Source organism: Monodon monoceros, unplaced genomic scaffold (genome assembly GCF_005190385.1).
Source record: "Monodon monoceros isolate NGI ecotype Baffin Bay Population unplaced genomic scaffold, NGI_Narwhal_1 Super_Scaffold_4, whole genome shotgun sequence".
Taxonomy (NCBI): domain Eukaryota; kingdom Metazoa; phylum Chordata; class Mammalia; order Artiodactyla; family Monodontidae; genus Monodon; species Monodon monoceros.
The window spans coordinates 37726450-37738762 of NW_021703781.1; the positions used below are offsets into that span (position 1 = coordinate 37726450).

Genomic DNA, 12313 nt, shown 5'->3' on the forward strand with positions numbered 1-12313 from the left:
CAGTCCTCAGCTTCTTCAGTCTCCTGGCCTCATTGGACAGCGTGGAACACCCTCCTGGAAACACGTTTTCTGGTTGGCTCTCAGGAGACGACTCCTGACTGTTTCTTTGGCTTCACGCCTTCTCGTGTCTTTGCTGCTTCCTTCTCATCCTCCAGACGTCATCCAGACAGGAACACCCCGGCACTCAGTCCTCAGATGCTCTTCTTAAGCACCAGGTGAACTCACTCACTCTCTTGGCCTTGAACTCCATGTGAAGGTTAAGGAAACCAGTGATCTCTGTCCTGGACTCTCACCTTGTAAACTCAGCACCTCCTCTGAAATTTACCATATGCAAAATGAAACTGCTAATTCCCAATTTTCCCCCAACCTGCTCATCCCGATTTCTGCAAATAACAGCTCTATTTCTTCCAGTTGCTCAGGCCAAAACCTTTTAGTTATCTTTGATTTACTGTATTATCTTACAGCCCTCAGCTAAACCATTACCAAACCCAATTAGTTGCCTTCAAAATATATCCAGAACCCAATCACCATGCTACCATCTGATCCAAGCCACAGTCATCTCCTCTTTGAATCCTTACACTAGCCCCTAAGCTGGCCCACCGTCATGTCCTGCAATGTCCTCTCAACAGCGGCAAGGGTGGCCGGGCATGCTGATGTCACTCCTACTCAGACCCTCCAGTGGCCAACAGAGGCTTACGCCTGTGGGCCCCTGTCATCTCTCTGATGTCCCCTCTCTCTACTCTGGCCACGCTGGCCTCCTCTCCCTTGAACAGGCCAGGACTGCCCCTGGCAGAGGACCTTTGCACTTGGTGGTCTCCACCTAGAAACCACATGGTTTACCCCCTCCCTTCCTTCCATCTCTGATCGCCATCACCTTGTCAGAAAAGCCTTTGCAGACCCCCGATCCTGTACAGCAGCTCCTCACCTGCATGTACCCTGGCACCTTATCCTGCTTTTTCCTGTCCACAGCACCACCTGCCCTGTTTACTTGCTTGCGGACTGCTTCCCCACAGGAGAGGTTTAATACCACGCAGGAAGAGAGGGGCTTGGCCTGTTTCACTCACTAATTATTCTTCTTTGCGGCTGGTACATAGAAGGTACTAAAGAAATATTTTTTGAATGACTGCCTGATAAATCAACAGGATGCTAACATATTGGATGTTTTCTTTGCTTATCTCTAAAATAAAGATAGCAATGCTCGCAAGGTTGTGCGTTCATTCATGCACCCAAGGTCACACTGGTAGGTCATTACTTGCATCCAATTCATCTTACTCTACTGTCCGTACGTCCGTGGTCACACACATGACCCTTCTCTAGAATCCCCTGTGCCTGACCCTTCCCCCTGAAGTCCCCATCACATGAAGAACTATAGTGGTTCATTTCCTGTGAGTCCAGATTAAAGAATCATCCCTTTCCCCAGAGGCCCCTCCTTCTGAGCGTTCCTCCCCGCTGTGAGGATCTGCACACACTCCCTGTGCAGACCACAGGGGCGGTGAGTGCTGGGCTGGGGTCCAGTTGGCCTGGGCTCTGCAGCCGGGGGCTCAGGGGGAGGACGGCCACAGCCAGTACAGGTCCCCAGGGACAAGATCTCTGCTGCTGGCGCTTCAGCACAGGCAGTGGATGGCTGGCCAGACCTTAGGACCCAGCAAGAACCCTAGAGGAGCACGATTCCCGAAATACTGAGCAGAAAAGAACAATCTACAGGGGTCAGCTACAGGAAACTGAGGCTGTGTGACCACAAATGGACACGAGTGGGAAGTGACAGGCTGGAGGGGTTCCAACCTCCATAACCATCAGGATTCCCTGCCTCATTTCTAGGGATGCCCATGTCTTTCCCACTGCCCTTCCCAAGTGCAGGGCTCCAGGTACCTGGATGCTGCTGGCTTGGCCTGAAGGCGGATGCTGGCAGCCAGACCCAGGAGGAGGTAAGGCCAGGGGCTGAGAGCTCAGGAAGGTGGGTGGCAGCAGGGACTGTGCTCAGCTTTCCTCGGCAGCAACCAAGCACTGCACTGCAGCTGGAGAAGTTGCTCAGGGGAAGCGGTGACCTGTCAGCCTAGAAGGCCCCAGATGCAGCCACAGGCTCTCACCTTGTCCTGGCCTCTTCCCGGGCATTTTCCTGAACACGGGAACATCAGCCCAGGTCACACAGGCTTGTAGGCCGTGAGGAAACAACCATTCTGAGCATTCCTGAGCTGTGGGGGAGGGGACTGTCCTTCCGGCCACTGTGGGAACCCCCAGCACCAAGCCAAGTCCTTGGCACCTAGGCACGAGGCCTGTGAGGGACCAGCTCTTTCCAGTTCTTCCCCTGATAGATCACCTGCCCAGCCAAGGCCTGCCCCCTGCTCAGGAGGCCAAGGGGAACCAGAGGCTAATGCATTCACCATGCGTGTCCTTATGTGGGCAGGACAGAGTTCCCAGTGGGGAAAAACAAACCCCTTGGTCAGGTGCTTTCCATCCTGCTGACATTTCTGGTGCAGCCTGTACCTGCCAGGCCCATAGCAGTACTTTCTAGGCATGGTCTTCTTGTCCTCCCAACAATCCCACGAGAGACCAGCCCTCTCCCGTGTGATGGACACAGGCACCAAGGTCTGGGGTGGCCATGGAGCCTTCATGCCTCAGAGCTGGGACGTGGAGATGGCAGATCTGATCCTGGGCATTTTGGCTCCAGTGCACCAGACAATCCGTCCTTGCTGTTTGCAAAGCGGGGCCCCAGGCAGAGGTGGTGCGCAAGGGCTGCCGGATTTCAGATCCCTTCTGCCCTATGTGGCCCAAGCGTATTTCCAGACCGCAAATGAGAATCCATTTAGAAGAAATGCTAGGCAAACTCTGGCTGTGATGTCAGTATAGCCTGTCAGAAGCAGCAGTTTTTAAAAATGAAATAGCACTGAATAGAAAAGAAGAGAATAAATTGGAAAATATGGGAATATGTCACACTTACTAAAGGGAAGAACAATTCACACTCATGTGGGTATGTGTGTGTGTATGTTTCATAACGTCAAATGCAATTTTTATTGTAGACAGTGGTCAAAAGTGTACTGGTCTTGTGTACATACAACCCAGTGATGAATGTGTCTCACCCTCCCTGAGTAGAAGGAAAGAAGTTAGAGGATAGCACTAGATTTCCTTGATTTAATGAGTTAAAAAAATTCTTACGTTTCTAAAATGAGGATGCAGTAATAATAACAGTATGTATCAAATGGCTACTTACTTTTTTTTTCTTTCCTAAAGAGCTGTAGGCTTCTCTAGAATAGCAAAATCAGATCTAATCCACAGTGTACTTTTCTGGCCCATGTTCTCAAGTGGCAGGGGGGCAGGAGCCAGGTCGCCATCATTATGCCTTTCCAGGGAGTCCAGTTCCAAAGGAGATCCCAACTGACCTCCCCAAGCCTGGTCTGTACTCAGGAAGCCCAAGGAGCAAGGGCCTGGAGCCTAGGTTCCAGAGAGGGTAGGGCCTGAACCTCAAGGTTCCCAAAGAGCGAAGCCAGAGGGAGTAGTCCCCCGGGCAATAAAGAGTATCGGTGATGCTGTTAAAATGCCCTTTCAGGGTCCTTAAAAATGGAGTGATCCTGGCCCCCGATGTGCCCAAACAGTCCCAGTGTCTGCCTATTGTCCCAGCAAAATCACTAATAGTGCCCTTTCTCTCTCAGAATGTCCTAGTTTGAATGATAAATTATATGGCCGCCTTATCAAAGGATGAATGAGTGTGTGGACTCCGCTAAGCTCATGCCTGCTTCTCCCAGCCCTCGTTCCCCTCTTTCTCCTCCCTCCCCTTCAGGAAAGCCTGAACAAGCCTCAGGTCCCTGTCCCACTTCCTCCCCTGGCCCTCATCTCCTCTGCTCACCCAAACCGGAGCTGCTTTCTGGGCTATCTGAATCCCTGGCCCAGCCTTGGGCCCCTCATTCTCCCCAGAGGCCAGGTACAAGATAGGGCGGCTGGCCCAGGAAGAGGAGACATCACAATCCACAGAGCTTTTGAAGAGTCACTGGACCCACGGTCAATGCCCACCTGTCCCAGACCACACTGGGGACCCAGGGAAGCCTCTGTACCTCCCTGAGCCCTGGTCTCCTTGTCTGTGGTTCCTCATCTGGAGCTCACAGAGAGGGGAGAAGGGACAACCCTGGATTGCCCTGGAGGTGGGCAGGGCAGGCGCCTGAGTGCAGGGAAGGTACCAACGTTGCATTCATTGCATCTTCCTTGTGCCCGGCACACAACACACACTAATGGGTGCTCACTGCAAGGGAGATGGTGTTCCTATTTTGCATATCAGAAAAGTCGAGTTAAGCACTTTCCAAAGCCATGTGTATAAAAGTAACAGAACCTTGAGTCTCCACATGTTTTATTGTACCATCTGTATCACCAGTTAGTCCTCCTTCCTGTGTGTCTCAGAAGTAACCATCAGCCGTGGAGGGATGAAAGGGAGGTGCTGGGGTGGGGAGGGGTTATGATGACAGGAGGGAGTCACTTTGAGCCTAAAAGTCAGTGGACACTCTTTCACCATCCACTTAGCTGGGGGCTGCCCAGGGATAGAGGGGTGACGTGATTGCGACTCTCATGGGGTCTGCACATGCAACGTATACAGAAGTGTCTCCTGGACGTGACCCTGTTGACTGACATACCCCCAGCCACGCGCAGCCATGGGCTCAGGAGTGTGGGTGGAAGAAATGCATTCTTGGGTTGGAAAAGGGGGGGCAGGGTTAGACCTTGCCCTGAGCAGGAGGCATGGAGGGAGCCAAGGTAGAGGCTGATAAAGAATAACAGGAATAACAAGGACAAAAATGATGCCCGCTAACGTTCCCCACATGCTGATTATGTGCCACACAGGGCTGGCTGCTCTAGGTCTGCGACCTCATTCAAGCTGGGAGAAAGGGAGTGAGTTGCTCAGGGACACGCAGGATCAGTGGCAGACGCGGACCAGATCCACCCCATCTCTGCATGGTGTGGGTTTGAAGGCTAGCAATGGGGGCTTTGCAGCTTGATATGTTGGGTTCCAGGGAGTGCGGTGCTGGGCTGGGGTTCCCCTCCGTATCTTTGCCCCTCAAAGCTGCCAGCATGAGACTCTTTCATTTTTCAGGGCTGCCTCCCACGTCCTCCATTTGTAATCAAACCCATATCTTTATGAAGTGCCAGGGGCTCTTGGTAACGTTCATCCCCTCAGCTGTCTGTGTTGAGGGTGTTCCTTTGCTGGAGACCAGGCTGGGATAAAGGGTTAAAGCCCACCCCAACCCCCCCCTTCAGCTTTTTCCCTAGGGCTGTCTCCCAGTGGGCTCCTCCTGGGGTGGCCTGGGCTGTTTGAAGTACCCAGGGCAGGATGTTCTCATGATTTTTTCAGATTCATGTGGTTAGGCTCTGTCCTTGGCCTTAGGGTACACAGGCCCACAGTCCACCCACCCTGGGCTCAGCCTGTTGCTTCCTTTCCCTTCCTCATCCCCACGCTGCTCTCTGTCTGTAGTCTCACCCCATCCACAGGGACCCCAGCTCCTAGCTCAGCCCTTCTCCAAGATTTCCCACTCATCCAGGGCTTTGGGCCCTGTTCCCCTGGGCCCATCATCAAGAGTCACCAGCTCTGCCCAATTTCATGGAAATTTCCAGCTCCTAAGTCTCCATCTTGGGTCCACCACTCACTCATCGCAAGAAATTTTAATTACTTGCTGAAGAAAATATTTAAACAAACAACTGAGGTTATGTAATTGCCACTGGCTGCAGCTCCCTGACCCGCAGCTCTGGGAGCGTTGGGACAACTGTGCTCTGGGCTGGACCCAGAAAGAGTTGCCCATCCCTGTGACATTTCAGCACGCATGGCACATCTGATTATGTCTGCTAGCGAGGATGCGGTCTGAAAGTCATTTCTGCTGCTCCGTCTTGAACTGGAAGTCTTTTACCTGGATTCTACCATTGCTTAATTTTCCTGAGGGTTCACAAACCACAGATCTTTACAGTGTTGAACGTACGTATTCTTGGGAGTTCAAATTCCCAACTTTCATCCTTCACTCCCAACTGTTCCAGCTTCAGCCATTTCATTTCACCAGCTGTCCTGCCAGGGGACCCCAGCACCACCTCATGCCAGCGTTACAGATCCTTTCTCAGAGCAGCCAGATGGCCTCCTACGCAAAAAAAATTTTTTTAATTAAAAATGGTTTCCAAGTAAAATAAGACAGGCAGACAGAGTCTTCCACCTCGTCCCCTCAACCTAAGCCACTCACCGCTCAAACTGCTCTCCACCCAGAGGTTGCTTAGAAACACGTACAGAATGTCCAAGGCAGCTTGGAAATGACTTGCATCTCTTCTCCCAACACACACCGTGGGCTGTTTTACAGGAATCAGATCAAAGTGGAACAAACTTGTGAAGTTTCCAGCAACTAAATGCAACTTCCCCATTGTTTTCGCTCACATGCTCGCACGATTCACTATCAAAGTGAAACGAAAGACAGAAGAAGGCATCTTTGGCGGGTTAGGGCTTGGAATTGTGGCTGGAATTAAAGACACATGAGAAATCCCGTCTCAGGGACCCAGCCAAACCCAAACTGAATGAGTCAGGGAGCTGCTGCCAACCTTTGGGAGTAACTCTAGCCTGATATGTGACTCTTTGGGTATGCCCCCAATGCTTAGGACAAGGGAAGACATGTTTTCGGAACTTTGCACTTCCCAGCATCCAGAAAGAGAAACAAAAGAGGTTACCTGATTCCCTGGACGTGGCCGGTGGGCGTCATCCATGGTGAGAAAAGAGATGCAGTGATTTAAGAAGAGCCTGGAGGGAAAAACCAAGCAAAAATGGAAATGGATGGAAGGAAAACATAATTTACAAAATAATATTAAACACTTAATTTTAAACAATGTGAGGAGAGTCTTTGGAATGGTCTTGAGCCTTTTAGGGTTTTGGATTCAGTGTCTTTCCTCACAGAAGAATGAAAAGTATCTCAAAGGTAGCAACGTGTTAGATTCTGGAGAAGAAAGATCAGCCTCACCTTGCTTTGGGGTTCCCTGTGTGTTCAAGAAAGTGTGACTTCATTGTAGGCACTAAATAAAAATGCTCTGCGTGGACCTTAAGATCCTTTATTTGAAACCCTCCAAGAAATTCCCACAGCTCCCCTCTGCAGCCCCACTTCCCTTCCCCCTCCTCAATCACACCATCTCACCAGGGTCCTCAAATGCATCTTTCCTTTGCCCAAGCCTCTTCCCAGACCTTCCACCCCATGGCTCTATTGATCCTTCATCTGGACCCTCCCCTCCACCAAGATGCCTCCGTGATAAGCATTTCTGCTCCACCCTGTTTCCCTCACAACACACAGATCTCCACATCACCTTCACTCCCTTGTTCACGTGTCTGTGTCTGTGGTCTGTCCTCCCCCTGGTTGCCAGCCCCACCAGGCACTCTCTTCCACACCGCACCCCAGCTGTCCCTGGTAGGACAGCCTCTGCGGGCAGCTGGCATTCTTCGGTCTTGTCTCTCTGGAAGTTTTCTCCTGTCACACGGCCAAGTCCAAGTTTGTTTACCTTCTCTTTAGCCAAAGCCTGATCTACTATCCCAAGAAGGAAGGCAGCAAAACTGTCTCCTGTTAACTATTTACAAAGCAGTACCTTTTTTGTTGCTGTTGCTTACATGCCCTGAGGGTTTTGCATTGGTCAAATTGACATAATTTGAATAATGTGGTAAGTTAATATTTCTCTAAAAACTTTCATGTGGTTACATTTGTAATGTATGTTAATACATTAATATAAACTGTAGTACTCATTTTATTTAAAAAAATCATTTGGCAAGTTTCATATGGAACACTGTTAAGTCCCCAAGACTACAGGCTGAAGCGTTAGGAAAAATCGAATATATTATTTTTAACATACTGTGCAAAACTCCCAGAGGATTTGCTCACAAGGATCTATCTTGTTTAGGCACTTTTTTTTGGCAGTGCATGTTTGGAAAGACGATTATCACCCTAACTTGTTTTCAGTGAGTAGATGAAAAAACGAGAAGGCAAATCCAGGAAGAGGATTTAGTAAAAAGAAATATGGGAAAGCAAAGAGATAGGAAGAGAAAGTCTAGAGGCAACAGAGTCCTCCTGGGGGAAGGCCCAGTCCAGGGGCTCAGCCCGAGCTGCACGTTAGGACCACGATTCCCAGACTGTGACCAACAAAATCAGAGTCTGGGGTTGGGAACCAGGTGGCAGTACTTTCTTTGCTCTTAGGGAAACTCATCGCGGGAAATCACTGCTGTAGACCACAGGTGCTCAAGTTTGAGAGGTGATCAGAGGGCTTCTTAGGACACATTTCTTGGCAGCACCCCAGAGCTTCTGACTCAGCAGGCCTGGGTGGCCCCTAAACAGGTGCATTTCTAACGGGTCCCAGGGGATGTGACGCTGCAGGTCCAGGACCACAGGATGACAGCGAGCCTGTGCTCTGGACCTGGGATGCTTTGCCTTGGGGAAAAGACAAAGCCCCAGGGATTGTTTGAGAACTAAATCAAACACTCTAATAGCTTCACACAGCCTCTGGGCCCCCATGCCTCATTATACCTGCTTTTGCCTATACCTCTGTGGGCTGCACAGGAAGCTTTCAGGGCTTGCGGGGGGAGAGTGGCACGTGGAAGTGGGAGGGGTGTCCGGAGGCAGAGGCAGGGCCAGCCCTGCAGCCGTGTTGGGGCAGGTGTCCTGCCCATCTGCTGCCTTCAGCCATGGGCACCCTCCTCTTCCTCTTCTCAGCCTGTCACTGAGGACCCAGCCTCGGTGTTGCTGCTCCCTCTTCCTCTGCATTAATTTCTTTCCCTCTCGTTTGATTAGTGGGATTCTCTGAGTGTATATGGCAGACCTCATGCTACTCACTCAGTGCCCTGCAGAACTTGAGGGCAGTGGGCTGCGGGGGCTTTGGTTGGGAGGAACGGTCCAGGTTTAGTGAGTGTGTCGAGCACTCAGTTCCTAAGATGGTATTTAGAGACATAGCTGCCAATAGAGGTTACTTTATAGGATGGGATTCTGGGGCACTCTGTGGAATATCTTCTGTCACCTTCCAGACCCAGTCCCACACTCTTGGGCCTGACCTCTGCCCTGGGAACCAACCTGGCCAACACCACTGCCGGCATCACCAGCAGGAGCTGAGGACGACGGGGTGTTTATTCCCTGGAACCTTGAGCCAAGTCATCCCACCTCCCCCACCCCCCACCCCCACCCGCTTCTGCTGATGGAAGGTGGGAACTCTGTCCCTCTGTCCAGGCCTGCTCCCTGACTTTGTATCTGGTGACTTCTCCCTCCCCTCCCCCCTCTCCAGGGGAGGTGACTCTGTGTCCTGCCTGCACTTTTGTAAGGAATTCCTTTATTAAACTCTTCTGAAATGATGTTAACTGGAGTGTGCCGTCTCATCTCTGCTGGGACCCTGATTGCTACATTTACTTTCACATTTTCAGATTATATTTTTCCATGACGTTTGCATTTCTTATAACAAGCCCATGTTACTTTTACAGTAGAAGAAGTAAACAGCAAAGAGGAGAAGCGAGGAAAGGCAGCAGTCAGTATGCTGCATGGGGCAGAGAGCTGCTCCCTGACCTGGCCCACTCTGGGCCTAGGTTTCAACCCCCAAGGGGACACAGAACTGACCCAGGTCCCTGCATCTGTGCATAAAATACCCAGGGGAAGATTTTAACTCAGCGAATTATGATGATGCAAAAGGATTTGCCAAGAACGACTCAATTCACCCTCTGGAGTGAGAAGGTTATAACTTTACTCTGCCTTCATTTCAAGGTCTACATCAAGCTCAGAGGCTACAAGGCCAGGCTTTGGAGTTAGGCAGACCTGGGCTCCAGCCTGTGTGACCTCAGAGAAGTCACCTAACTTCTCTGAACCCCAACCTTGTCATTGGCAGAATATCAGCTGTGGAGAGAATTAAATGAGATAATATATTTTCAATCTTTAGCAAAATGAGCACCCAGCAAGTCCTCAAAACACGGAGATAATTCTCATATAATTATTATAAATGCTATTCCATACCTTGAGCAATCGTGAGTACAGTAAGATGGATGATGATATACACACTTCTAGTTTTTCACATGGCATGTGTGGCAAGAGGCATTTTTGGTCCCAGTCTGGCCTGGGCTGCTCCAAGGTCTTCAGCCCCTATTCTGTCCATCCTCAGCTGAGGGTCCCTAAATACCTGAAGCCCAATTTGCTCTGCCTTGGGGTGGCAAGCCCTCCTCTCAAGGGCTTTGCCACAGTTGGCAGAAGATCCGCAGTCTGAGGATCTATAGTCATTCAAAGGTCACTTCACGCACAGATGTGTTACCACCTGATGTCTGAGGAAGGAAGCTTCCCTCCAGTAAGTTTCCCAGGACTCCAGCCGCCAGCCTGGTGGTCAGTTGGGACAAGCATCTTGCTGTCAGTCACGCGAAGGCTCTGTGTCTGGCTCAGTGTGGTTTTAGGGCTGCCATCTTAAATGTTTGCTGTTTGGGAGCAGTCTTTTCCAGAATGAGATTCAAGCTCAGTGCTCCCACAGGACATGGGACAATTCCCCTGTAAAGGCACCCTGTCCTCTCTGTACATACAACCACTCCTCCATGGTCAGAGGGCCTCAGTGGAAAAAGCACTATGTGTTTGACCCTGTCCATCAGGGGTTCATCAGAGATGAAGGTAGGAATGGTCACCTTGAAGCTCTACGTCTCCAGGCCTGAAAGACCGAAGCGACTTCCTTGTCCCACCCCTATGGGCTGGGAGCAAAGGCTCGCACAGGAGCCTCTCGGGATGGCACTCGAAGGACAGCTGGTCTCCATGGACTATGTCACACTCTTGTTTCTGTCCTTCCCTGGCCACTCTCCCTCTATGGCCCAGGTCTGTGGGAGGATCACGGAGATCATGGGTGTAGGGTCCGCGTGGCTCGGGGCTCAGCTCTTGGTGTTCACTATGCAACCCCAGACCCAGCTGCAGGACACGTGTCCACCAGTGGGGTTCTCTATGGCACCAGACCCTCTACTGGGCATCCAACAGCTCCCAGCTGCCAGACTGATCTTTAAAATATAAATTTGTTCATACCCTTCTCCCTGAGTAAAATTCTTCAATGCTTTTTTTCTGTGCCTTTATAATAAAATTCAAGCATCTCTCTAGAGCCCACCCACAGGCTCAGGAAGCTCTGCCTCTGGTTACCTTCCAGTGCTCATCAGAAAACACCCCATCACCTGTTTCCTGAGATCCAATCTCCCCACCATTTCTTTGTCCCTTGACCAAGCCCCACTTGCTCCCTCCTCAGGACCAGGACGTTTGTACTTAGGGTTCCCTTGCCTAGAGCACTGTCCCCTACATCTTCCCACACTGCCCCCTCTTCACCCCCAACTTAAAGAAGCCCCCCCAGGGAGCCCTCTTCTGGTCCTCAGGCAGACACCCTCTCCTCTTCAGTCCTGCCTGCACCCTAACTTCCCCCAACCCATTTATCATTTGACATTTTCTCCCTCATTGTCTGTCTGTGAACGTAAGCGTGTAAAAGCAGAGAGCCTGTTCATTTCCACCTGTGTCAGCAGGCCCCTAGGACAGTGAAGAGAACATAGTAGGGGTATCATAAATAGGTGAGGATGGGTGATGATTCCCCAAGTGCCTTACAGTTTAGAGACAGGGGGGTCCTGGCTCCAGGCCAGAGAGCCCAGAGAAGCCCAGGCAGCCATGCCCCCTGTGGACCAGTTACACAACAGGGAAATAGAGGTAGGAAGTGTCCCAGCCTGGCTTCTGAAGAGTGCAGGCCCCCAGTGCACCTAATGGAGAGAGACTGGGGATGCAGGAGAAGTGGGTATTCAGAAACCGAGGACACTCAGGTGTGGGGAGCACACTCAGGTGTGGCGGAGGACAGGTGTGGATGCAGTGGGTTTCCAGCAAGCCTGAGCCCGACACCAACCAGTGGGATGCTGGGCTTTGGAGATAGGCGGCTTGCCCAGGCCACAGCTGGCCAGGCTCAGCAGAGCCTCCCCAGAGGGGGAGAGCTGTGTAAACAGGAAGTCCACTGCCCGGACGCTGATGTGCCTTTGATAAGGGTGGAATCCTCGGAGGTCTCTTTCTCCCAAAGAGTTTCTCTGTTGGTTTGAAGCCACAGCTCCAGTGCAGGAAAACAAACTGGAAAGTGTGGACAGTTTCCTCCTTCCTGACTCAATCTCCATGGGGGAGGGAAGGGAGGGGAGAAGAGGAGAGGGGAGGGAGGGAGGGACTAGGGATACATGAGAAAAAGGGTGAAAAGCGGAAGAAAATAAGACGAGGAAAATGAAGGAGAGGGTGAGACAGCGAGGAAGAAGCAAAGGAAGAGCTGAGTGATTACGTAATTTCTCTGAAGTAAAACCAGCTAAACAAAATGGAACTTTGAA

The 12313-nt window shown here is 51.1% G+C and overlaps 1 protein-coding gene across 2 annotated transcripts in view; it reads left to right on the forward strand.

The window, feature by feature from the left end:
• The window catches only part of CXCL12 (C-X-C motif chemokine ligand 12), a 28127-nt gene extending 18802 nt beyond the window's left edge, over window positions 1-9325 (forward strand). The window contains exons 4-5 of one of the 2 annotated variants that reach the window (XM_029244732.1): window positions 1819-1925; window positions 8999-9325. In XM_029244732.1, the coding sequence (XP_029100565.1) occupies window positions 1819-1925; window positions 8999-9024 (133 nt within the window). In that variant the 3' untranslated portion in view covers window positions 9025-9325. The remainder of the gene's footprint in view (window positions 1-1818; window positions 1926-8998) is intronic. The other variant, XM_029244734.1, reaches the window with a different exon arrangement.
• Window positions 9326-12313: the final 2988 nt, after the last annotated feature.